This window comes from Colletotrichum jinshuiense, chromosome 8 (genome assembly GCF_051148585.1).
Source record: "Colletotrichum jinshuiense chromosome 8, complete sequence".
Classification (NCBI taxonomy): Eukaryota; Fungi; Ascomycota; class Sordariomycetes; order Glomerellales; family Glomerellaceae; genus Colletotrichum; species Colletotrichum jinshuiense.
In genome coordinates, this window is record NC_139315.1 from 2,416,664 (window position 1) to 2,442,641 (window position 25,978).

Below are 25,978 nucleotides of genomic sequence, written 5' to 3' on the forward strand. Positions count from 1 at the left end.
ATGTCTGTCTTCTCCCGCATCAAGAGATCCAGGCAACAGGCCAAAGAGCACAGCCAAAAACAAGCGGACAAGGCAAAGGAAGAGCCTCCGAAGGAGCCGTACCGACACATTCCAACTCACGCCGCTATTGACGCGCTTTCTGCAGCACCACCTGGCTGGAAGCAGGATGACCGGCCCAAGATCATGGAGCAGAACCGGAGGAGGAGCGCGATGGTCACAAGCGGTTTGAACAGAATGGGTGGGCCCAGCCTGCCTCGCGTCTCAAGCAGTCTTTCCCACGTCACCTACCCATCTGTTAACGCCAGCCCAATGGGACACATGCCCAGAGCATACAGCTACAGCGGTGTTCCGACCCGGGTACCATACTGGCAGGATCGCAAACAGGATGCCGCATACTTGGTTCCCGAAGGCAGCCGCATCTCACTGAAGGGCAAGGAGTTGGACAGGTCATACGAATCGGGACGTAACAGCCCGTCATCAATCAAAGGTAAGTAGCTCTGGGAGGGTGGCATTGCCAGCTTCACAGCAGTTGCTAATGTCTCATAGAAGAAGAATCCCCCGTTAGTAGCTCAAGCCGGTCGACGAGCTCGGAGGAAGACTTGGAAATGAAGCCAACTCGCCACCAATCCATCCCGCCTGCTTCTACGGGCCCACCCCAGGCGTCCCGAAACTCTAGCATTGGTGCTTACACGCATCGTCTTCATCCAAGTTCCCGCCGGGCGTCGGATGCGTCGGAGCGAGGCGATGGCTCGCCCAAAGGCCAACAGGCTTTGCCAACAACAGATAAAACCAAGCCACCGCCATCGATGCGCGGCTTTAACGCAATCCCAGCAATGACGTCTCTTCCGCCAATGCAGTTCGCCAACTCCCTGACGGGACAGCAGAATGTGGTCGCCTCCTCATCCGCCTCGACTACTAGCGTCCGTTCTTTGTCGGGGTTTTCATCCTTCAACTTCAACATTAGCACAAACGCGCCCTTTTCCGCCCCCATATCCGGCAGATCATCGGCTGCCACTACGCCAGCAGCATGCGTGACGCCCGAGCCAGTTTACGAGTCTGTGGAGGAAGAGGACGAATCGGCCTCCTACACCTATGCACCGGCCCTTGCACCTACTGCTTCAGCGCTTAGGCAGAAAGACCGTCGAAGCGCTTCCAAGTCCAAGGTAACACGCTTCATAGAGCTGGAAACGATTGACTCGCACACGGAGAAGCCAGACAGCGTCTCCAGAGCCCAGTACGAAAACCTCCAACCCGAAATCACCTCGCCGCAGATCCCCAACGATGCCATCAACAAGGCGGTTGCGGTCGAAATGGTGACCGTGGCGCCCTCTGAGGTTATTTCGTCCAGCAAGCCCGGAAAGAGGCTATCGAAGCAGCCTGGCTCCAAGCTGACTAAGAAGAGCCGTTGGTCGATAAAGAGTTCGGCAGTTGCTGTCTAAGGACAGCGATATAAAACATCACACATTTCACGGCTCTTTGGCAATTTGGAGCCTTTCAAATACGGAAGTACCGCGGCGTTCAAGAGTAATGTCTTATTATACGGATGGCACGAGACCGGGCTCTCGTGGCCTTTCCACTATGCAACACTTGGGGAACAAAAAAAGAAGCATACCTATTCAAAGTTGCTGCTGCTGGACCTCAGCAACGTCGAAATCACACAAACAACATTTTTAACAGGACTGGATATTTTCAGGATCGAAATCAGGATCGAAATCTGGGCACTTTTGTTTTCTTTTGGTTTTTTTTATATTCGTTGTTTTCTTCAACTAACTGACGACCGTATCATGACCACACTTATACCGACTACTCATAGACCTTTCCACAAATTTTTATTTTCCTTTGTTCAATCATTATCTGGGGAGGAGGAAGGGAGCAGGCCTACCAGTGAATTGGGGTATCTCAGCTTGTCGTTGAGCTGCTGTATGTATCTACTACACAAGCCATTTGGTCTGATGATGGGGCAGCTTGTCTCAAACCATGAACGATCCCGCACGTGTGGGGCAAAGCCAATCGGGCCATCAGACGAAAATGAGACGAAAAGCAGAAAAGGCTTACAGACACACTTCGTTGCCTCACACCCTCTCGGGTCCTCCCTTTTCGTGCTCAAGTGACGTGCATCCAACACAGCGGTGCGATAAGATGGCGCGTGGAATGCGAGCGAGACAATATTTGGGTGAGACATTCCAAACTAGCAGGAGCTCGTCAGAGGGGAAAGGGACGGCGCATACGGGATGTCTCGGGTTGTGGCACGAGAAGGTGCCCATTCGTCGAATACAACACACACGTCACTCGTAGTCTCATCTACCTGGGCGCGATATCTCGATTGAACCCCTGCCTCGTCGGCCGCCACGCGGGAAACCTTGATCCGGGGGCGTTGTCTTGGTTGGTTCCAGTTCGAACGTCAGCACACTGACGGCCGCGCTTATCCTTTGGGCTTCCGCTCCACGGGGCGGGCCAAATAGTTCGGCAGACGATCGATCCGTATTTGTCAACGACCGGAAGGTGTAACCGGTACTCCTCTCCAAGACTCGGTGTCTTCAAGCTGGCGGGCGCGTAAGCCAATTGCGAATCTGGACCATGACGAGTGAATTGCGATCCGCCAGGCTATCGATCGCCGGCGCTGGGTGTCAAAGTTCCACCGGTCACTTCCGTCACGCAGCCGGGTGGGGGCTGTGGCTGTCAACATTATGGAAAGAGTCGAGATCGCCAGGGGGGCGAAGGTGGTTATTGGTCTAGAGCCTCTTTCCCCCCTCTTCACCACCCTACGCCTGGCTACCTGGACTTGGACAAGCTCGCGTGGGATGGCGGGGCACGCAAGTGCGAGCCTGAGAGGTTAGTCTACGTGCCATGTAGACCGTTTTCCCCTCTTGCTTTCTTTGCCTCTTTGTCTTTCGGGCGTGGGAGGAAGACGCAAGCTAGGACATGTTAACGAGAGCCTGCATATGCGCCTAAGACGAAGTGAGAAATGGTTTCGCGCTGAGAGGGCTCGAGTAGGGAACGAGATGGGGTTGGCAGCGCAGGCCGAGGGACCGAGACCTCTTGGTTCGGCCATGTCCGACTTCCTAATTCAGTCCCATTATTAATTTCTCCTCTTTTGTTCGAGGACGCACTGTCTAGGGCCGCACATGTCAGTCCAGGGCCAAGTATGCATGCAGGGTCAGGAAATATTGGTGATGGTGGAGGATTGTGCAGCGCATAGCATATGCGATGCAACTCTGGCGCCTTTGCCCTGCCTCTATGGCCATCTTCTCTGTCTCACGTTGTGCCTTCCGGCCTTATCGTCCCAAAATCTGACAGTGGAAGACGTGAGATTGCTGCCCTATCCGATTGCCCCGGGGAGCTGGCCCGATGCGCGTTCTCGGGCATTTGGTTTGAGCATGCCCAGCTGATGCGGGCAGTCTTGGCCTTCCAGCCAGCATTGACAGGCAATGACGGCAGTAAGGCGGATGGGTGGCGGTCCGAGGACTCGAAAGAACAGGACAAAGGCGGTCTCGTCCTCTCTTCGCTTGGGGTTGGTTCTCATTGAATTCTGAGGGTCTCGATCGTGTAAGGTGCCGGGGATGGAACTAGATTGGCTTGGATTGTAATTTCCACAGCAACCAAATCGGCGCCGGGTTGAAGATATTTGGTGGCTTGAAGGGGCCATGCTGAAGAAGGTTCCTAGTCATGGTGCCTTGCTCGTGGGGGCTGAGGGTTCCCAATCTTGGGGTAGGGGATGGTAGGCCTATAGGGCACTGCCGCCGTGGCGTGTCAGGTCGATCTGTAATTGGGCAATGCCCAATAAATTGGCAACCTGCCAATATCTGTACTGGCTGCGATCGGCACGGGAAGTTAGACGGTGGCGTGCCACGATACAATATCATTTGGTCGACGGTGATTGGTAATCACGGGTTGGACTGTGTCCGAAATTCGCGACTTTGTCGATGGATATTAAGTCTCGGGGGTGACGCGCGGGTTGCGACGAGAGCTTACGCGCCACTGATGGAGATGATAACGCGGCTTGCGGATGCCAACACAGCCTAGATAGACCTCGACTGCCGCCCGTTTGGAAAACAAATAAATAAAATGGTCAAAAGAGCTAGAAGGGCTAAAAGAAGAACACACGTCACCGCCGCGACTAGATGCACGGGTGGATATTTGCGCAGCGATATGAATCAGGCCTCGCTCCACGTAGCCATAGGGGAAAGCTGGGCCGCCATCTCGGGAGGCAGCTGCTGGAATGTGGGTTTGGTCTAAACGGGACCAACCATCCATGAATGACCACCACGGGTTCGTGGTGTCTTAGATAGGATGTGAAGATGCATCTAAATGTGGCTCGGCTAAAGGCGCGTCATTGTCGTGCTACCTTGCTACCCAGGGATAATGGCTGGAAACAATGCGAAATCCGAATTATTCGAAAGGAGATGACGGGCCTGGGGGACTCAATGAGATGATGGGACGGGGTGATATTATTGTTGATTATCCTGAATGAAGTTGAGCAACATTGCATCAAGGACTGTTATTCGGCCTGGCCTGGTTCCGAAAAACACTGACAATCGTTGGTGTTGATGCAGCTCCAGACGATGCTTCTGTTGCTGCCGCAGGGTTGCGCTGAAGGAGTGCAAGTGAACCCGGTCGGTTGGTGCCGAGCTGGCAGGCCCCAGCGAAGGCGATCAGTCCTTCCAAAAGGAATGCGAATCGCGACAAGTTGCTGCAAGAATCTCCATACTATCAGGTATGGGCTTTGAGCGACAGGAGACCTGAACCGTGCACCTATGCAAGGCTACAGCATCCCCCACAAGCCGAAAATAGAAGAGGCATTCCAGCAGGGGTCCTACCCCTCTATGTCCCTCGCCCGTCTTTTGATTGGCCAGCCTTGTTAAGCCACAAAAGGGGGGTGCTTCCGACAGCTGTTCCGCATTACGTATCCCAGAACAGTGAGGTGTTGCTGAATACTATTGCGCTGCGTTTAACCCATTGTCTTTATTCTAAGCTGCAGCTGCGGCAGCCGCGCAGCCATTTTTTTCTTCTTTTTTCCTTGTATTGGACACTTTTTTCTACACACTCATTTCCTGGCCAAATCACTCCTTCTCATTGACCAAAAGGGCACTCAATGCCCACGGTCACGTTCGCGACAAAGCAATGGACCGGGTAACCCAAGCATCGTGGCCGACTCTTGGCGTCGCGCTGCTCACTCTCGCAGCCGCTGGCATTCTCGGGGTAAGTCTCACCGCGCCTTAAAATACTCTCTGTTGTCAATCACTTCCTTGAAGAAAGAGGTCAATTGGCGCTAATAAATGCGCATTGCAGCTCTTCATCACCCTCCACCTCCTCGCCCCCAAGCCCCGTGCTGTTCTCTCCTCCGAGAAGATTTACCTTAGCTCTTCTGCCTCAGGAAAGCCCGTCAAGGCCTCACTGCCTTGCTGGTTCGACCGCTGGTTCGCCGAGCGCAGCGTCTCCGAGGCCCGCGCTCACTTGACCGACCCTCGCGACGTCCCCGACTCGGGCGCAACTATCGACCCCGCCGACGTGCGCATCACAGTCGTGCTCCCCGCCTACAACGAAGCGTCTCGCATCCTTCCCACCCTTGAAGAAGCAACCGCATACCTCGATGAGCACTTTGGCCGGCCTTCCTCCCCGACCAAGCCTCTCCACAGCCCCACGGCGCCGCGCCGACGCACCAAGAACCCGCCTTCCGAGGCCCTGAGCGGCTACGAAATCCTCATTGTGGACGACGGGTCTAAGGACAGTACCGTTGATGTCTGCCTCGACTTTGCGCAAAAGGAAGGCCTCCACGACGTCATCCGCGTTATCAAGCTCGAGCGCAACCGCGGCAAGGGCGGCGCCGTCACCCATGGCTTCCGTCACGCCCGCGGCGAGTACGTGCTCTTCGCCGACGCAGACGGCGCTACAAAGTTCAGCGACCTGGGCCGCCTGATTCAGGGCTGCGAGGATGTAGTCGACGGCTCGCACCGCGGCGTTGCTATTGGCAGCCGCGCTCACCTCGTTGGCAGCGAGGCCGTTGTCAAGGTAGCTACCCAGCCACTCACCGTACTTTACAAGCGTTGTCCATAAGCTGACCATCATCTAGCGATCTGCCCTCCGCAACTTCCTCATGCGCTCCTTCCACCTCGTCCTCATGATTCTCACCCCGCCCGCGACCTCGCGCCTCCGTGATACCCAGTGCGGCTTTAAGCTCTTCACCCGCGCGGCTCTGCCGCACATTGTTCCCTACATGCATGCCGAGGGTTGGATCTTTGATATTGAAATGCTCCTCCTCGCTGAGTCAGCTCCTCCCGCACCCGTCCTCGGAGACGACGGCAGTGTTATTGGCACCAGCCCCGGAATCCGCGTCGCCGAGGTGCCCGTCGACTGGCATGAGGTCCCTGGGAGCAAGCTCAGCGTCATCTCGGACAGCATCAAGATGGCCATTGGCCTGGCAGTGCTCAGGGGCAGTTGGATGATGGGTGTGTATCGCCGGAGATTGACGTAGGGATCGTACCCCGTTTCATGTTTTCTCCTTTTTTTATGGACGTTGCTCAGAGGGATCGAGGTTATTCATGGTCCCGTCTTCTATAAAGGGCCAAGGTGTATGTAGCAGAAAGTTCAGGTGCAGCATTTGTGACCTGCAAGAAATAGACAGGGCGGACGGACATAACGTGCCCATCGTACATGACATCTGCCTCCAACGCGACTGAAGCAATCGTGATGCTGCGTCTGCCTGCTATCGCCCCGTGAACCTCCACTGGGGAGCTACATGCCATAGCTACGACGAACAGCCGCAGGCGGCTCCAAAAGCTCACAAGCAGGGCCCGAACCACCGGGAATGACATGGCCCAAGAACCCGGGCGGCCGGCAAGCGCCGAGCGGAGAAGATTTGGGAAAGCAGAGCCGCCGCAAAGACCATTGGGCAAGGACCAAGGAGCGGCAGGACAAGATGCTCGGGGCCTTCTCCCGAGGAAGAATGTAGACCCCCCCGGGGGTGGGGGGGAAGCATGTGTTTGCCGGCCCGCAAGCCAGACGCCGCCAGCGCCGGATCTGTTTTCTCCGCCGGGACACACGAAAAGTCGGCGCTCGGCTGGCTGTGCGACATCTGCAAGTACCTAGCAAAGCAAGCCCCCCCTCCCCCAGCTTAGCAAAGCCTGCCTCCCATTGACGTGGCGCGGGTAGGCAAGTGAGTGGTGCTCTTGTTGTCATCACGTATTGCGAGAAAAGGAGCTACTCCAAGGGTGTTGGGCCGGGGGCACGGCACCAACGTAGACAAAATATACGTTGTGGCGGGGTATCCTACCCTGCCCCCCTTTTCTTTTTGTCTTCTTCTTTTGTCTCAAAGGGACAAGGTGGAGAGAGAGAGGGAAGAAGCGCGGGCAAGACGCACGTCGAGACCATGAACGGAAACCGCATAGCACTGGGGCGGTCTACGAAGACTTACGAGTGGCGATTTGGCTACTACTGACAGACCAAGCACGGAACCCTTGCGACGTTCTGGCAGAACGGAAGGAATAAGCCTCTTTGAACAGATTAAAATTAATATATGGCCTGATACACCTGTATCTACACCCAGTGATCCAATGATCCGCTTCCGTCCCAAATATGGTATGTCGTATGTGTGCATTTATACAGTCTGGAATCTCTTCCTAAGAGAAGACCCAGGGGGAAGTAACTTCTTTTTGTGTTTCGTCGGGTCATCACTCATTCCGCCAACGCCTCTTGCTCACGCCATCTAAGTTTTCATGGTCTACGAGGTTCTAGCTCAGCTCACGCCACATGACGGGCAAGAAAACAACACTCGCTCTCCAGAGAATGAGAATGCCGTCGATAAGAGCGAGCGGCGCCTTGAGAAAACCGAAGACGCTACCACCCATGAGGTCGAGGGCGTTGATCCAGATGGCAAGGAAGGCGACGCTGAAGAAGTGGTAGGCGAGCCTGGAGGGTTGGTGGATGAGACCGCCCATGAGGGCCATGGGTTCGGCCGCATGGCCACGGTGGAAGTAGGAGAAGCAACCGACCTGCAGGGCACGCAGCTGGCGGTCGTTGGCGGCGAAGAGGGCGTACAGAGCCATTGCCAAGACGTTGATGATGGAGGTCAGGCTCTTGCGACGCCGGTGGAATTCGTGGAGCACCTTCTTGATGGCCGCAGGGTCGGCAAGGTCAGTTACGCGCGAAGGGTGGAGGAGGTCGGAGAGAATGACGCAATCGTTGAAGGCGACGGTCATGCCGCCGCCGGTTAGAGGGTGACGCATGTTAAGGGCGTCGCCGAGGAGGAGCATGCCGTTTGCCGTCTGGCGCGAGGGAGGGAGGTATGAGTTGGGCATGGAGCGGGGAATTTTGCCGTCCGCGAGGGCGGCTTCGAAGCACGGCCGCATCTGCGGCGGCAGCGTAGGCAGGACGCAGTTGTGGATGTAGCCACGGACGCCGCCGGCGGCAGGAGCAGCCTCCGGGATATTGGCGGGCACGTCGATGAGGGCGCGGGTCTCGTGGGTGCCGATCTGGTACATGAGAATGGGGAATGCTTTGCCGATGACGACATGGCCGTAGCCAGGCGAGGGCATCGGGGCATCGATGAGCTCGAGGGCGTAGAATTTGGACTTGACCTCGGGAGCCTGCGGGAGGTACTCCTTGCGGAATTTCGAGGCGTAACCGTCGGCAATAATGGTCAACTGGCCGAAGAAGTAATCGTCCTTCTTCTCACCCGTCGCAGCATCCGTCGTCTTAGACCTGACACCAAGAACCGTTTCCTGGTCGTCGCCGCGTATCGTGGATGTGACCTCGGTCTCGAAAATGGTGATGTTCTCCTGCCTCTGGCAGGCTTTCCGGAGGTTCATGATGAAGCGGCCGTGGTGGAAGGTCCGGCCCTCCTTCTGCTTCGCGCTGCCGAACGACGACTGGTTTTCGGCGGGGTGGATCATGCGGCCATTCTCGTCAAAAGAGGGATACGGAATATCAACTCCATCGCCGTGGAAGCTGACCTTGTAGCCCCGGCAAGGCACAGAGTCTATGTCCTCGAGGGTGTCGGCCAGACCCAATTGGCGTAGAGCGACGATGCCACCGGGTTGCAACAGCTCGCCGACAATGCGATCCGGCTCCCTCATCCATCTCTCGAGCAGAATAACACTTCTTCCCTGCTGGCCCAAGGCGTAGGCGATGGCGCAACCAAAGACACCGGCGCCGACGACGACGACATCGGCCTCATGGTACTTGCTGCGGCGCTCGGCGCGAGCGTCGGCAGCTGCTGTCGGGCCTTCAATCATTGGAAATCGGTCTGGAGGGGGGTTCCTGGGTGGAATATGGGCAGCTGTTGAAGCTAGGAGTGGCGGGGGGTTGCACTGCTGCTGCCGGATGGGGTGGTGGGCTCGTGCAGGATGCTTTGAAAGGGGGGGAGGGGGCAGCAGAGGAGATGTTAAAGATGGCAGTTGAAGGCCTGGGAAACGACCGGTGAGAATGCGCACACAGGAATGGCGGGGGGTTGACTTTGGACGAAGAGGGAGAGGGGTGGGAGAGAGAAAGCGAGACCGGTCGCTGTTATCGGTTTTTATGAAAGGTACAGCTAGGTAGGGATTGGAGTGGTTAGCCCGCCGTTTGCCCAAGCTCGAACGATGTTGCAGGCAGATCAATGAGAAGAAGAAAAAGAAGCGTGATGAGTGGTCAATTTCAGTCTGCCAGGGCCCCTGCACCATGAGTTCGGGACGTTTCTTTGCACTGGCAGGTAGGTAGCGCGGCACCAAGGTAGCTAAACTAACCAACACTCTCTTTGTCGGTACTGGTATTGTCTGCTTCTACCCCTGGCAAAGCAGAAAGGAAAAACTGGCGAGGGGACCTGATGTTCTCGGTGCCGGAACAGCTTCGCAGGGGATCCAGTAAAATTTACAGAAGGCGATCTCAACGATAAGTCGTCCCATAGCGGCTGACGCCGTTGCAATCGGACCAATTGCCATGCTCCAACCAGTGCCCACACACCGCCTAATTCACGTGTCGAACCACGGTCATGCGTAATAGATTTCTGCTCGGCCTAAACATCAGGCCCTTGCCTTTGGTAGTGGTTCTCGGCCCCCTGCTGCTTCTTTCTTGGCTTTGCGACTTTGTGACGGGAACATTGAACCCCAGATCCGTACGACGTCTGGAAGTTCTTTCTCGGCGGACTGCTCTCGGCCAGGTCAGAATTGATCCCTAAGCCTCAATCAAGCAACACCTGAGTGAGCTGATGTGCCCCTCCCATAAGCTGTGCCTTGAATCACACATCGTCACTTTCCAGCGGCCCCATCTCGCTGCATGTAGCTGTCACCATATGCTCGTCTAGGTAGAGGACCCATCCGGAAAATGTGGACTGAGATGAGAGGCTTGTGTAAAAAAACAAAAAAAATAGGGGTTCTAGCGCCACTTTCAACGCGTTGGTAGCCAGTCATGGCTCCTCTTCCCAGAGAGTCTGCACCACCAACCACCGCGCGCGGAAATACTCCCTTGACCGAGTCCATCCAACATGTGAAAGTCTTCACAGCCCCGTAACCACCCGGTATTCAGCCGTCCATCGTATCAGACCATGTGCCTTGTTTGATTGAATGCAGAGCCAGCAAACGGCACACATGTAGCTCCGGATGAAGAATCAACACCACGGATCGACTTTGTATTGAAAGTCTTGATTGGCAGTCTAAGCTCAAAGCGCTACCTCATCGCCCACAGTCGTGTTGTATGCGTTTCTGCCAAGCTCGCTTTTGCCTATATACATTATCTCAACCCTCTCTTGCTGGCTCGAGAACGGCAATGTCGACCTTTTCTCAACCTGCAGAGTGAGCACGAGTGGCATTGCGCAACACAAACCCACTTGGCTACATCACCTTGGTAGTTTGAGTCAATGACAACCCATTCCGGAAGCTCGGGTCCGAGATGCGCTGAGACATAATCACGCATAGCCTGTGCTGACCTTTCCGCATGCTACAGTCGGCCCAACAATCTATGCCGAGAAATTAAGCAGGTTAATAAAAGATCAATACTTGATTCATCAGTGCTCTAGCTGCGCGTTCAAGCCAGGTTTATCCACAAAAGGTTGAGCGAGCATCTATTCAGATGTTGCCAATCCAGAGCTTACATCTAAATGCCCCAGGAGCATTGCTAGACAGCTACCAAGGAGGCCGGTGGGTTGGAGAACGGGAGACATAAATCATAAACAATCATAGCAGCATTCTATTTTTGGTTCTGGTGTTTGAGGAACTGCCTCGACCACTTGTCGTACCCATCCAGCATCTGCTGGGTGATACCCTTCGGGACCGACTTGATGGCATCCACAATGTCCTCCATGCACACCTGCACTTGCGCTTGTCCCTCCTCACCGTCCAACCTGGCCCCGCCGTCTGCCCCGATGTTCAGGTGCTTGTTCAGCGTCTTATACAGGGCAGGTTCCGTTGCCACGTTGACAATCTGCTTGATTTCGGCGCCGGAGAAGCCCTCGGACAGGCGAGAGAGCTCTGCCAAATCAACGTCTTCGGCAAGAGGAAGCTTGCGGAGGTACAGCTTGAAGACCGCCTCGCGTCCGGCAGCATCCGGCGGTCCGACATACACAATGCGGTCGAAACGTCCGGGGCGTAGCAGCGCCGGGTCCATGGCTTCCGGCCGGTTCGTCGCCGCCAAAATGAGCACCCCTGACAGGGCTTCGAAGCCGTCCATCTCGGTGAGCAGTGTCGTGAGCATGTTGACGGAACCCTGGCTCTTGGCCCCGTTTCCTGTGCGCTGGCCACCGATCGAGTCGATTTCGTCGAAGAAGATGATGCTGGGGCTCGCGGCGCGGGCACGCTCGAAAAGCTGACGGACGGCTCGTTCCGATTCACCGACATACATGTTGAGGAGCTCGGCGCCCTTGACTGCGAAGAAGTTGAAACCGGACTCGGTGGCCATTGCCTGGGCAGACAGAGTCTTGGAGCATCCTGGTGGGCCGTACAGCAACAAACCCTTGGGAGGTGTCAGAATGAGCTTCTGGACTGACGGGTCGCTCGTGGTTGTGAGGGTGATCATGTTGCGCAACGCGTTCTTGAGGCCCTCCTGTCCACCGACGTCTTGCCAATGGATCGTTGGCGGCTTGAGGTTGACGTCGTGCATGGCGGTTGGTCGTGTGGTTCGCAGTGCCTGCTCCAGGTCCTCCCGCGCGAGGTATGGGGTTCCCATTGTTTCCTCGTCGTAGCCATTCTCATCCGGGTCCAAACGTTCTGCGGAGATGATCATCGAGTTCTCAATTAGCCTGTCCAGATCGCTTGCGTTGAAGGCGTGGGTCTGTTGTGATAACTTGACCAGCACCGCGTCCTTGGTCTCTGGCTGGATAGGAATATCGAACGCCTTGAGAATTTCTAGTCGACCCTCGGCGTTTGGTATTGAAAGGGGAATGTTCCGCTCGAATCTCGTTCTCTTTTGCAGTTCTGGGGGCACGTCCGTCATGTAGTCCAGGCAGGTGGCGACAACAACCACCTTCGGCAGTGTGCCGTTTTTCAGAGCATCCTCGGCCAGTTGGTCGAGCTGCTGGCCCAGTCTCTGGATGATAGCAGTCGAGTTTGCCCTGTCTTTTCCAATCAAGGCTTGGAGGCCGTCGATAAGAATGATGCTGGGTTGTTGAGTCCGCGCTTGTTTGAATACTTCCTCAACGGTGGAAGACTTGTCATTTTCTTCGACGCGGAAAACTCTGCCCCAGCCCGTAGCTGCTATGCGGTTCAGAATGTACGACTTGCCAGTACCTCTTCCACCGTGAATGACAATGCCGCACGATTTCTGCTGGCCCTTGTAGACGAATTTGGTATTGAAACCGCGGAGGAAGCTTCTCAGCTTCCTTTCTTCGGCGTGCAGGCCGGGGATGTTCGAGACGACGAGGCGAGTCACTTCCCGAACCTCCTGAACGGGCTCCTCCTCCTCTTCCTCTTCTTCCCCGGAGACGATACGCGGCACCGTTGATACAACGTAGCGGGCAACATTCTCTTTCTGGCCATCGACGGAGGTGATTCTAAAAATCTGCTTCGCTCCCGGGGCCACACACTCGAATTTCATGCCGGGAAAGACTTGCTCGGCGCGTCCTGGGGATGTCAGAATGGCGTTTATGGTAAACGGGTTACTATTCACTGACCGAGATAAAATCGAATCACTCCCACCCACGCACCCTCCCAGGCGCTGATTTCGGCCTTCTCCCTGTCCGAAGTTGTTATGGGCAGAATGCTCACACCCTCAGCGTCGGGAACGGCGATGTTCTCGTGCATTGTGACCTTGACCTGATCGCCCAGCTCGAATCCGCAGGCCTCCCGGTAAGCCTCGCTCATGAGGATAATGTTAGGGCTGATGTTCTTATCCGAAAGGGTCCAGAGTGCAGCCTCCCGGTGCAGCTCTATTGTCGATTTCGTCGCATCCTGAGCGACTGTCCTCGTCACAATACAGCGGCGCCCGTTGTCGATACTTCCGGTAAGCTGAATAAGAGAGTCTCGGTTGACATAGATCCGAGATGCCCCCTTCAAGGTCGACTTTTCGAGGGTCTTGTCAAAGGGCGCGAGAGGGCGGACCTTTCCTTCGATGCTCTTTGCCATCTTTGCGTCTCAGCTTGTGCCGAAATGATCGGTGTCGTCGAAATCTCCGTTTCCAACTATCTGTTGGTGATATCTCACCAAGTACCCAGTAGAAGACGTTGAAAGTCAAACATTCATGTGGGGCAGAAACGGCCTCAAATGAAAGGAAAAATACCTTCCGTCCCTAGTTTCCCGTTCCCCCGTTTCTCGTTTCTGGTCGTTATGTCGTGTTGTCCGAAGAAATATCAGGTTGTGTTATTCTTAGCACTCGTTGCTGCCCACAGAGTTACTGGTTCTTGCCAATGGTGTAGGGCCGGACCGGGGTAGGACATTGAGAAAACCCTGCTGTGAGAGAGAGAGCTGGGAACAATGTGAGTGTCTCCAGACAAGTACAGCAACCACAACAGCAGCCCAAGCACCTCAAATTTTCAAAGAAATTGAATTTCCGTACAGGAGGTTTCAACTACGTTGAATTTTTATCACTTGGGGGTTGAACAACCGCGTTGAATTGAAGATACCATCAAACATATGAGTCAACCAAGACCAATCACTCGTGTAAGTGCCCAGTTGAGATGAAAAATTCAAAGTCCCCTAACAAATTGCTTGACAGATCGCCCCACACTATTACCACCTAGCTCAGGTACCTCCCAAAAGTACCCTTGTCCAATGTAGCGTTCGCCGGGAGCCAGAAAGTCGAGCAGCTCTGAGCTTCCTTTTAACTTACACAAACTTCCGCCTCCACCAACCTCCCAAACTCTCCCAGCCGTCAATATTCCCGGCTGGCCACACACGACGCCGCCAGACTCCCTGTCTACCGAACTGCGACGGCGGCAGCTCTCTCCAGGCCCATGCAATGGGCTGACCTGCGAGGGCTGAGCAGCTGGACCCGAAGAGTTGCCCGGATGAACACGATCGCGGCCCGACGGCTCCCGCTGTTGCTGCGCGCGACGCCCTCCTCCCGAGCTCTGCTATCCCCTGCGAAGCTGCAATGGCCTAGAAACGACACGCGACACTTCTCGGCCGGGATCCAACTCTGCGCGGACGTTGGGAAGAAGAGACAGCCGCGGAAGCAGAAGCAAAAGTCCCCTTCGCTCTTCGAAGAGCTGTTCCCGGATGATGACGTCTCGTCCTCCGCGTACCAGGGAAAGGGCCAGGATCATCGAGATGCCGCGGCTACAGCAGCAAAGAACGGTGGCGGTAGCAACGAGACGGCAACAGCCGAAGCGCCCCAGGTGAAGGTCCGCTTCATGACATCCGCCAACACCGATATGTCAGAATCGACAGAGTATAGGAGACGTGTGCAGGAGCACAAAAACAAGGCCAGAAGGGCCAAGCACGAGGCGCCCGCCAAGGTGGCCGATATCCTTGAGTCGCGATCGCGAGCAATGGGGCAGGCCAAGGCGGCGGACGAGGAAAGCTCCTCCATCTTCAGCGAGCTGTTTTCAAGCACGGAGCCCGGGACCAAGGGCTCACCAAGCGGGCAGCCATTAGCCGAGGACAGACCCGTCAACCACGCCGACCTGCAGTCCTGGCTCGACTCCCTCCCCAAGAGCGATGTTGGCACCGATACCCAGCAAGAGCCAACGAGGTCCGCCATGCTCGTCCTCTCAAACACCAGCCCAAACCTCCTGGAGAGCGACTTCTACCGCATCGGGCCGCAGGGCCAGCACCTCGACGGCTGGAGCGCCTCCATCCGCAAGGTAATGCAAGCCTACGATTACAACACCCTGGAGCCAATGGACCGCTACTTTATCCTCTTCGACTCCCACGCCGCGGCTGCGGCCTACCAAAAGGAGGCCCAGCGCCTACACAGTGTTGTCCGCCGCTCTCTCGAGTCCCCTGTGTCCCCCCTAGCCACCCAACCCGCCTCGTCCATCTTCACCCTCGCGCCACCATCCAAGGCCCCCCTCAGCCTCCACCTCTACAAGCTTGACCGAGCCACCGAGGCCCGCCTCGACACCTTTAGCATCCACGGCCTGCTGAGCATGACACCCGAGCCGCCCCCGCGGGCGAACTCGCACGTCGTCCTCTCCCTCGAGGGCGGAACTCTCGACCAGAGGACGCTGTCCCAGCTGATCCGGCGCGATGCGCGGGACCGTAACTTAGGCTGGCCGGTGCAGCATATGCGTCCGTATTTCGCGCCCAAGGTGGACCGCCGGACGGTTGCGGCGGTTGAGTCCGCAGTGCCCGAAGAGTCCGGGTGGGACAGCGATGCGGCGCCGGCATTGGTGGACGCAGAGGGACTAAAGGGCGGCGGCGCGGCTGACGAGACGGCCATGTCGGCCCGTTTTGTACTCTCCTTCCCCGACGTCCACGAAGCGAGACGCTTCGTCCGCGCGTGGCACCGGAAGGAGCTTGTATTATCAAAAACCCAGAGCTTGGTGGCGAACACCCACTTTGTATGGTGATGTATGATTAGTGTCGGGCTGCTACCACTACGGTTTGCCGTTGCTTGTACGATATCGTCCGCTGGACTAGCGTGGTCACTGGCAACTCCTCTTAATAGCGATCGTCCCTGTAAACCCCCATATGCATAGAACATTAAAGGGGGAGGGTTGTTGCTGGGGTAATTAGAGGACTGGGAACTTCGGCATAGGTCCCTTGTCAGGGGCCCTCGAAGGAAGGGTTGAGAAAAAGGATGTATTATAAACCCAGAAATAGAAACCCGAAACTCCAGGACCAGATATTTGCTCTCTAGGGGATGAAAAGCGTTATCGGCAAGAAACCACATGACAATAACCACTCAGTACTTTCTTTCCGGAGGCCAAAAAAGTAGGTAGGTAGTGAGCGCCGCCGTGCACTCTCCCCAGCCTCGAGTGCGCCCGGCCGGCCGGCCTACCACGAAACCGCCATGCGTGCGTGCAGATTCCCTCCTAACCACTTTCTCGCCGGAACACCCGGGCCTGCTCCTCAGTTTCCCATGTCGTTGCTTCCTCTCTCCAAGTTCTCTCTGGTGGTCAAGTCCGCTCCGGGCCCCGGTGCCGGGCTCTCTTTTCTTGCCCATCTTTCTGCCTAGCTTCGTAGAAAACGGTTTCCGCAGCGGCAGCGCAGAATCGACCAAGACAATCAAATCTTGCTTTCGGAAAACAGCAGCAAATCAAACGTCCTCCTCTAACAGCACTTTCCGCCGGCACCGCCCTGCTCGCCAACGTTGACGCCCGAGGCGGCGGGTTGCTCGTTCTTCTGGTTGTCAATTAGGCGCTTCTTGATGTCGGCCGCGAGGGAGTAGAAGGCCTTGTCGATGTTGATGTTGCTCTTGGCCGAAACCTCGAGGAAGGGAATGCCGAGCTCGTCGGCGAGTTGCTGGCCTCGCTCGGTCGAGACAACACGCTTCTCCTCCCAATCGCACTTGTTGCCGATGAGAATCTTGTTGACGCCTTCGGTGGCATGTTGCTCGACGTTGGCGAACCAGGTGCGGATGTCTGCATAGAAGTGAGTGGTTAGCCTTTTCATATGTCCGTCCGTATGTCTTCCCGCGGTGGCCGCGCCGAGATACCTGGGACACTTCTGCCCAGCCGAGCCCGAGCGAGACTATGCAGGTGCACCAAGATGGGAGGAATGACGTACTGTTAAACGACCGCTCATCGGTGACGTCGTAGACGAGGAGGATGCCCATCGCGCCGCGGTAGTAGGCGGTGGTGATGGTGCGGAAGCGCTCCTGGCCGGCGGTATCCCAGATCTGGAGCTTGACACGCTTGCCATCCAGCTCGATGGTACGGATCTTGAAATCGATGCCGATAGTCGTGATGAATGACGGCGTGAACGAGTCTTCGCTGAAGCGCAGCAGGCAGCAGGACTTGCCTACGCCGGAGTCGCCTATCAGCAGCAGCTTGATCTAGGGTGCTGGTCAGCCACATGTGAACACGATGTCATGATTGCTTGTATGGTTTGTCGACGGATGCGAGCCCCTGAAGGCGGCTTCGGAGACGGCATCATGGAGGCAAAGGCTCGAGGGAAGGACGGGACGAGGCAAGGAGGGGCACGGCATCCGACACGTACAAGGAAGTCGTAGTTGCGGTTGTTCGACATTTTGGCGGCGGGTGGTCAGAGACTCAACCGAAGGGATCGGTTTGAAGGGGCGGGCGTGCTTCTCCGGACGACGTAGGTGCCGGACAAAATGTGATCGGATTATGAAAGGGCGGGATTTGTCGCGGTCTTGTCGTCGGATTCGGAGGACGGGGAGGAATCGATTGGGATGTGGTAAGGAATCGGCCTAGGCAGTTGTCGTAGAGTAGGTATGCAGGTAAGGTACGCACTGCTGGGCTGCGGGCGAGGCGAGGCACTGTACAGTCCACTTTACTGTGAGGCGGTACGTAGCGTCAAATCGCTTGTCTCGGTCGGGGGGGGGCGCCTGTCGTCTGGGGTAAGACACTGGATCCGGCCTCTTGCTTGACCGACCCGACTTGACCTGTGCCCGTGCTGGGACAAGGCCTGAGGGATTTGGTAACGGCGGTGGGTTTTGCCAACTAGCCCACTGCTGGTAGTCAATGCTTCTAGTGCTCGACCCGAATGGACACCGGACGGGTTGATTGCAGTGCTATGTCACTGACTGTCTCACCGATTGGGTGAGCCTTTCTGACCGAGAATGGTTAGCGTCTTCGTCGCTTTAGTCAGCCCTCATAGAGAGGATGGCAATTCAGTGCCGTAAAGGTTGACATGAACCACGTTTCTCTTCGATTATCGAAGGAGATTATAAGTGAGGTTTATTTAGATAATTGTAATATAACAAGCCATCCCTCGCCGAAAATTTTGGGTTGACCCAAGCTAGTTTCAAAGGCTTACCGATACTTTATCCTGGCGCTTCACCTTCTGCCACCGTAGTTTTACCCAAACGAATTCAACCGTGGCGTCGCCGGAGGGTTTCCTGTACATAACCTATCAGTTATTCCATTCATGCCCTATCTCAGACTTTTATGAGCACCCCATGCGCGCAACCACTGTACAAGGCTTCGCGGGACAGATGTATTACCTCTTCATCATGTCTCAATTCAGTTTCTTCCCGCCGGGCCCTTGCCGCCTTCAGGATACAGAGGTATGTTGCTCCTTCAAAACCACCAATACTTCTCTTCTCACTCACGCACTCTAGGTATACGTAGGCTCCGAGTATATTCTTCCCGTTTGGCAAACAATAATTGTGTCATCATCAACAATTCTTATTTTTTCATAGTGTTTAGACGTGTGTCGTAAGTTCTCCTGCGTATCTTCCGCCTCTGCTGCCGCTCTATACGTGTTGTCATTTTGAAATGGCTCACGTTCCAATGTCCTGCACCGGATTACTAGAGAAGTGAGGTTCTAGAAACCCTCAAACACCGAGGAGGGTGCCTGCCTTAGGTGAGATCACGTCCTCAGTGTGCGGTGTGCCTGAAATCGAGAGGACCGTCTACCTTGTTATAACATATGATCACAACCACTCCTCCCGGGCTCCATACTATATTTAAAATTTTTTTTTAGCAAAGTTCCTCGTCGACATGTAACGGGTAGGGAGAGTAGGCATGCGACTCTGATCCATGATTGTTTATCGACTATTACAGCAAAGAACCTGGGTCCTTGCATCCAGCCGAGCAGCTGCGAAGCAAGCACATATTGTACACAGGGTATTCTCGACGGAAGTCTACTGACTGGGCCACCACTCGTCGGAGATGTCGCAGAAGCTGATACATCAACTAGCTGTGCAGCGATGTCCATCAAAGGTAGCTGATGATCCATGCTGCTCTGTCTTCTCACTTTGAGCCCTTCGCATGGAGAGGAAAGAGTTTATGGGCCATTTCTTGGCTTCGAATCTATTTGACACATCACTGTCAACCCTTCTTATGTTTTTTCTGCTTGCACATGCCATGTAAGTGCACGAGAATGGGTCTTACTCGTGCGCGGCAGCCGTCTTAAAACAGCGACAATCCAGGCTAGGACCAGTGGGGCAAACACCTGGTGTCTCCCTTCGCCAAGGAAGCCCAACGTCGTCGGATCAGCGGCTAGGAGGCAAGCAGAAAGGTTCAGAGAAGCTCACTCACGTAAAAAAAAAAAATAAATAAATAAAAAAAAAAAGAGAAAGAAAGAAAAAGAACCACCATCGCCGGTAAATCCAAGCGTTTCGTTGCAGAAAGCCAAGAGTGAAGATCGGGGGTGGGGGTGGGGGTGGGCACAACGACACCGCCATTGTCCTGAAAAGGAGGAAGCATTTAGTTCGTGGAAAGAAAAGGGCAACCTGATCGAAGCCTCCCTCCCTGTATAGTCATTTCCTAAAGACAGGGAGGCTATGATGGTACTCACACTTTCACAGTTCAATGTTGCTTGGCACAGCACCTTAGGGTCGGTCATATGTGCTCGGTCGCCCGCCTCTGCTAGACTTGCTAGGAGATGCAGAGCCACACCAACGTCATCGCACTGTCTCACCTCAGGGTCCAGGTACAGACTTGGGTCACGGGTCCATCGCCCGAGGTGGGCAACTCATGGTCACAAGGGGTAGAGCCAACACTGAACCGCGGCTGGTCGTCACACCCTCGCAAGCCCGGAACGGCATGTCTGGTAACGGATCAACAGGGAACTTGATCCGGCCATTCTTACACACTCCAAAAATCTTTAAACATGCTCAGTTGTGCAAGAAGACAACTTTTGATTTTAACCGCCTTCCATAGTGACAAATGCCGCCTGCTAAGCTCCAGTACCAAGTTGCGATGCTCCCTTGACAATTCATGATGCCTCCACTGAGTACAGTTATACCACATTTTCCATTGAAAGGCATTTCCGCTGTGCGTAGTAAGTGATCTGATGCTGAAACCCGTAAGACCGTGTATCCATGCGAATCGTTATTGCTCCCAATGCTGTCCTTTTTCACTGCAGCCACTTGGCGTATGCCCAGCGGATCCGGTCCAGGGCTCTAACCTGCACCTGAATTCCCTTCAGGTTGGCGAGATCATCAAGATCCTCGAGGAACTCCCTTTGCCTGTCGCGAGGCAGCACTCTCTGCATCAAGTTGCGCAGCACGTGCACCTCGCACAGGAGAAGTCCGTGATCCTTGTACGACAAAAGGTTGTTCTGCGACGGCGTCGCTTCCGAGAAGATGCGATCGATGTTGCGTAACACTCTGATGCTCCTTCCAGCCTTGTGGCTGTGCCGGGCTCCTTGGCGGGCGCCAAAAATACCGCGGAAGTACTGAACGATGCCGATCGAGACGAGAACACCAGGGGTCAAACCCACGAAGCCAAAGACCAGTTCCTGGCTCTTGAGCAGTGAATCGATGCCGCTGATGGCCACCTCCAAGTCGACCTTGGTCTTCTGCACCTGAATCAAGAGAGATCGAACGAGGTCGCCCTTGACCGCGCCCACGAAGGGGGTTCTCAGATCCTTTTCGAATGCGCGCAGAACCGGAGTGACATCTCCCTCGCTGACTTTCGTTCTGATGTCGGCGATTTGGGCATCCGTCAGCGAAGAACCGTCTCCTACAAAGTGAGGCTTGTCCAGTGCAAAGTCCACAACCATTCGTTCCAGGCTTTCCCGATCGGCCTTCAAACTGTCTCGGCTCATGATGGCGATCTCGCTGCTTGAATCGTGCCGGATGGTCCCCACAATCTTTCTTGTCGGCTCGACCACCCAGTTGAACCAAAAGTCCCGTACCGTGACGCCGATGTCCTGAATCCAGCTGATGATCTCTGCGCGTCTGTTGGCTAGAAGTCGAAGAATAGTCGTTGATGACAACAGAGCTACTGTCGCGGGCAGCCAGTATCGGATGAGTCTTGACGGGCGGCCATTCTCTCGAACGAGCATCTGCGTGGAGACGACATGGTTAGGTAGGCCTGAATCCAAGATGTTGAGAAGACGTCTGGCAAGTACGGAGGGTTTCTCCAAGGAATTGGCATCCTCAATATGGATGGACAGCTCCGGGTCTTCCTCTACTCCGGCGAACACCTTGTCTTCGAATTCGGCAACGCCAGACTCGAGGGTCAAAACATCCTTGAGAACCATGTCCATGAGAGCCACGCTTCGTTCCACGACGCCTTTCCAGTCGTGACTGTTGACGCCCGCCTCGCTCTTGTCGTCGTCGTCATCAACACCGAAAGTCAGTCCTTCGTCGACGAGCACGCCGAGCCCACTCGCCGTCATCTCTCGCAGACGTCTGAGATGTGCCAGTTTCCTCCTAGCTTCGCCTCGGCTGAGGGCCACGGGCGAAAGGACCCTGCGCTGCAGGGTTGTGATGGATGAGTCTCGAATGCTGTCCCGTACGATGCCATAAAATTGTTTCCATTGCTGCGATAATCCAGTCCGTGTAGATTCAACGAAATCCCCAGGCGCATGGCTAAGGTGTTGTATACGATGCTTGCTCTCAAGGTAGACGTCCTTGGTCAGAGCCCACAAGCGCAGTGGTGACGTCTGGACAGTGTAGAGACTGCTGTAAGTATAAGAGCTTAAAACCTCGTCCCAATACCAGATATCGTCACTCAAGGGGATAATCTGGTCCAGAAGGGTATTCAAGATGACACCATAGGTTTGCACGGTAGCTTTGCTGATAAGAAGCCATTCGATTTCCGACTGGTAATGATTCCGTCCATTTCCCTCGATTGCCTCTGCCTGAAAGTCCCACTCTGCGAGTTTTGACTGGTGCAAGAGAGACCGAATCCTGTGAGAAGGGAGCAGGGAAAGCGAAGTTGAGGTGGTGGACAGTGCCCTCACAACACGAAGGAGCTCGTCGACTCTTGGCGACGACAGGGCGTCTACCGTAGCCGAGTTGAAAATGCCATGCTCTTCGGCAGAAAGTTCGCCGTCACCTTGAGAGAGGCTCAGGCCCAAGGGAATCCGGTCAAGCTGCGCGTCTAAACGACGGACTTGGCTGTGTGCAGGCGAAGGCTTGATGTCAATAATGGAATGTTTTGATGGGACGACGGAAATTCAGGGAAATGGGAAGATGGGACGGAATACTGACTCGGCCACAACAGACATTATTGCTTCTCACTCAGAGAGCACCACTCCTCCACATTCACGAACCGGTCGTTCGTCTTGAATCGGGACTGTGAATATTGGGTCGCGTGAGGTTGGATTCAACAGGCAAAAACGGAGTGGAAGTTTAGGTTAGACGTCATCAGGTAAGCGACTGCCCCGGGCAACACCTGGGGGAGACCCTGCCTGAGGCGTCTTAGTCAGCCCAATGTGCTGGCGCCACTGACGGAGCCAGACCGCCGGAGGGGTATCGGCTCACAGGTGCTAGACACGGCAAGCAGCAGCATCCCAGGCTTTCCTATGGCACCGAGCAGGGATGAGACCCTGGCATCATCGAAAACTCATGTTTGGCCCAAAACAGAAAAGGTACAGTGAGCAAGTGAAGATGGCATTGCTTTACGCTATTGCCAACCGTTGGTATGTGCAACAAAGTCTTCTGGCATGGTGTTCATTCGATGCTGAATGGAACCTTGGGTTGCAAAAATCAAACACTGGGCATGGACGTTGTGTAAGCTGCCACTACTGTGGCAACAGATGCGCGAGAAAGCTTCCTGGCAGAGGACATGAACATGGGAATTGAGCTGGCTAAGACAGTCTCGAGCCTTTAAGATACAAGTTGACAAGCTCCCGTTAACGCCGAGATGAAATTTCCCGAGGCAGGCCTGGGACGCATCGAACTGAGCCGGAACACGCCATTTTGACATCCGCCCCCATGTTCGCCCATGCCCGGGCCCCAAGATTCCGATGGAAATGTGGTGGCCATGAGTCCATGACGGCCAGTTTGCCATGTTGGAGCATCCCAATAGTGGATACGGTCAGGCTTCTGACAGGTGTGCGAAGGCGGCGGCGGAGGTCACATGGATCTGATCTCATCGGCAATCGAAGCTTGGGGTATTGTCACTGTCACTACCAAATGTCACTCGCTTGAGGCTCTTTTAGTTTCCCAGTCCGGGCCACTGGTGGCAGACGGGTAGTAGGTAGCGTTAAGACTCAGCCAGAGCTGGATGTGCGACCGTGCAACGCGCGCCCCTCCATGTTCGTATTCGGATTGCGAGAAGGTACGTACCCGTAGGCATGGGAGATGGCGAAAGGCTCACCTAACCCAACATGGGAGGGAGCGAGCAGCGAAAAAGCTGAGGTGCGAGGTGCTTCATGCAGGGCGATAAGATAGGGCGATCTAGATATCGGCCTCCTTGCCATGTCCGTCACGGGGGGCGGTATCCTTATGCTTGGTTCCCTTAGTATGTAGATGCTGCCGCCCTCCCCCCCCGAGTAATTGTTTAGCCATGAATTCTGCATCTCAGTCATGACATTTGACCTGGCAATGGATTAAGCTGCCGCCACGGCCAACAACGTGCGTCCAGCAGCTAGAAGCAAAAAGGAGCTTTGTCCCTTGTTCCATGCACCGCGCACTTGTCGGCGTCCCCTCCACGCCAGTGGTTGGCACCATTGGTACACTTGGCACACCCTTTTGCCTCCCGAAAGCCCGCACACCGCCCGACCCAGTTGCCAGGGGCACGCTTGCTTCTTACTGGCCAAAGCCCACCACGGAAGACGGAAGGACCCACGATGCGCATGGGCTGATGTCCAGGCGCAACCTGCCATTGGCTTGTGACGGAGGAAACCCATCCCCACGCCAGCGTTGCACAGGGGCGTTTTCATAGCACAAGTCCCAAGCTAAGGTATTTTTCTGCTTTCTGCTGCCATTTCCTTTCCCCGTCAACCGAAATGATCTATGGATAAAACCTCAACAAGACCCGGTCCTGGACCCTTTACCTTGCCGCTCGCTGTCTTTTTTTCTACCCCATCACCGCTGAACATCCCCTGGCGCATTGTTGAAGGGTGACCGACTTCTTTTCATCTCCTCTTCCTCGCCATCTTTGGCTTCCCCGTCACATCTTCATTTTTGGCATCTGCTTGTAATTGTGCGCCTTCTACACCTCAAGTCGCAAACCTGCGCTCCCCGCCATTATGGCCGCTTTTGTGTGAGTTCGCCCCGATTCCGCCGCGATCTTCGGCGCCCCTTATTTGAGCCGGACCTCAAAGCACCAGTTACTGACATGTTTGTCGTTGTTTGAAACAGGAACTCAACCGTTATCAACACGGCCTTCAACCACACCCAGCCCTACTTCAGCGTCTTTGAGGAGGTCTCCAAGTACAATGTTCAGCTGAACTATTTCGAGCGCCTCTGGGCTGTATGTCAACATTCTCCCGCTCGTTCCCCCCTTTTCCGATGCGACTAACACATGCTCTCACTCAGGCCTGGTATCTTTGGATGCAGAATGACACCCTCGCTACCGGTATCATGAGCTTCGTCATGCACGAAACCGTCTACTTCGGTCGCAGTTTGCCCTTTATCATTTGCGACCTCATCCCCTGGTTCCACAAGTACAAGATCCAACCCGTAAGCTCCATCGCGTCGCCAGAGTCAACACACTTTCCACTAACCCTGTGAAAAGCAAAAAATGCCGACACTCAAGGAGCAATGGGACTGCGCAGTAGTCGTTCTCATCAGCCATTTCACCGTCGAATTGCCCCAGATCTGGCTCTTCCACCCCCTTGCCACATGGTGCGGCATGCAGTACGGTGTCCCCTTCCCGCCTCTCTGGAAGATGGCCATGCAAATCGGCATCTTCTTCGTCATGGAGGATACTTGGCACTACTGGTTCCACCGCGCTCTGCATTACGGCCCCCTCTACAAGGCCATCCACAAGCTTCACCACTACTACTCCGCCCCCTTCGGTCTTGCCGCTGAGTACGCCTCGCCCATCGAGGTCATGCTTCTCGGTATCGGTATCGTCGGCTCGCCCATCTTCTGGGTCACCCTCACCGGCGACCTCCACCTCCTGACCATGTACTCCTGGATCGTCCTCCGTCTCTTCCAGGCCATCGACGCACACAGCGGCTACGACTTCCCCTGGAGCTTGCGCCACTTCCTGCCCTTCTGGGCCGGTGCTGACCACCACGATCTCCACCATGAGAAGTTCATCGGCAACTACGCCTCCAGCTTCCGCTGGTGGGACTACTGCCTCGATACCGAGGCCGGCCTCGAGGCCCACAGGGCCCGTCGCGAGAAGAAGCTCAAGGCCATCAAGGCTCAGAAGGCCCAGTAAATGGGATAGAAGTCCGGTGGGGAGTCGCAAGGCGCCACCTGGATATCGCCAAGGCCCGGCCTTGGATGCGCGGATAGAGAACGGCGGACTTGTTAAGAGTGGTCGAGCGCGTCCTGGATACCGGTTGGGGTGTCTTATGATACGATGTATAGAAGCGGCAGGAATGAACCCGCAAGGAAGCGAACGACACGGCCCAACTCGAGGCCATCAGAGTCACGTAATTATCATTGGAGCGGCGTTTGATGAGGTATTGACGGTTGTGCAAAAACACTGGCGCGAAATTCTTGTCGTATATATTGGGAAAGCCACCCAGAATTTGGCATTGTAGTAGATTACTTAATTATCGCACAACTCTCGTTCATGCTTCAACTTGTCCCAAGATTGAGAGTGATGATTTACAGGTTTTACTACACGCGGTCCCAGATCCGGCCG

The 25,978-nt window shown here is 55.2% G+C and overlaps 8 protein-coding genes across 8 annotated transcripts; 4 read left to right on the forward strand and 4 right to left on the reverse strand.

The window, feature by feature from the left end:
- Positions 1–1,439, forward strand: EsH8_VIII_000658 (uncharacterized protein; the record flags this gene model as incomplete). The annotated part of the gene is made up of 2 exons (XM_083269700.1): positions 1–487; positions 547–1,439. The coding sequence occupies 2 exons, from the start codon at positions 1–3 to the stop codon at positions 1,437–1,439; spliced, it is 1,380 nt and encodes a 459-aa protein (XP_083129468.1).
- A 3,682-nt stretch (positions 1,440–5,121) lies between these two features.
- On the forward strand, positions 5,122–6,472 carry EsH8_VIII_000659 (dolichyl-phosphate beta-glucosyltransferase; the record flags this gene model as incomplete). Its single annotated transcript, XM_083269701.1, has 3 exons — positions 5,122–5,199; positions 5,290–6,009; positions 6,071–6,472. The coding sequence occupies 3 exons, from the start codon at positions 5,122–5,124 to the stop codon at positions 6,470–6,472; spliced, it is 1,200 nt and encodes a 399-aa protein (XP_083129469.1).
- Positions 6,473–7,727: 1,255 nt separating this feature from the next.
- EsH8_VIII_000660 (squalene monooxygenase) lies at positions 7,728–9,230 on the reverse strand (the record flags this gene model as incomplete). The annotated part of the gene is made up of 1 exon (XM_083269702.1): positions 7,728–9,230. The coding sequence occupies one exon, from the start codon at positions 9,228–9,230 to the stop codon at positions 7,728–7,730; it is 1,503 nt and encodes a 500-aa protein (XP_083129470.1).
- A 1,927-nt stretch (positions 9,231–11,157) lies between these two features.
- EsH8_VIII_000661 (P-loop containing nucleoside triphosphate hydrolase protein) lies at positions 11,158–13,526 on the reverse strand (the record flags this gene model as incomplete). Its single annotated transcript, XM_083269703.1, has 2 exons — positions 11,158–13,025; positions 13,076–13,526. 2 exons carry the CDS (start codon positions 13,524–13,526, stop codon positions 11,158–11,160), a joined length of 2,319 nt encoding a protein of 772 aa, XP_083129471.1.
- Positions 13,527–14,353: 827 nt separating this feature from the next.
- EsH8_VIII_000662 (uncharacterized protein) lies at positions 14,354–15,913 on the forward strand (the record flags this gene model as incomplete). Its single annotated transcript, XM_083269704.1, has 1 exon — positions 14,354–15,913. One exon carries the CDS (start codon positions 14,354–14,356, stop codon positions 15,911–15,913), a length of 1,560 nt encoding a protein of 519 aa, XP_083129472.1.
- Positions 15,914–16,616: 703 nt separating this feature from the next.
- On the reverse strand, positions 16,617–17,534 carry EsH8_VIII_000663 (Rab family GTPase SEC4; the record flags this gene model as incomplete). Its single annotated transcript, XM_083269705.1, has 3 exons — positions 16,617–16,927; positions 17,073–17,340; positions 17,505–17,534. 3 exons carry the CDS (start codon positions 17,532–17,534, stop codon positions 16,617–16,619), a joined length of 609 nt encoding a protein of 202 aa, XP_083129473.1.
- A 2,799-nt stretch (positions 17,535–20,333) lies between these two features.
- Positions 20,334–22,436, reverse strand: EsH8_VIII_000664 (ATP synthase regulation protein NCA2-domain-containing protein; the record flags this gene model as incomplete). Its single annotated transcript, XM_083269706.1, has 2 exons — positions 20,334–22,326; positions 22,420–22,436. 2 exons carry the CDS (start codon positions 22,434–22,436, stop codon positions 20,334–20,336), a joined length of 2,010 nt encoding a protein of 669 aa, XP_083129474.1.
- A 1,968-nt stretch (positions 22,437–24,404) lies between these two features.
- On the forward strand, positions 24,405–25,546 carry EsH8_VIII_000665 (methylsterol monooxygenase; the record flags this gene model as incomplete). The annotated part of the gene is made up of 4 exons (XM_083269707.1): positions 24,405–24,418; positions 24,517–24,628; positions 24,694–24,837; positions 24,893–25,546. 4 exons carry the CDS (start codon positions 24,405–24,407, stop codon positions 25,544–25,546), a joined length of 924 nt encoding a protein of 307 aa, XP_083129475.1.
- Positions 25,547–25,978: the final 432 nt, after the last annotated feature.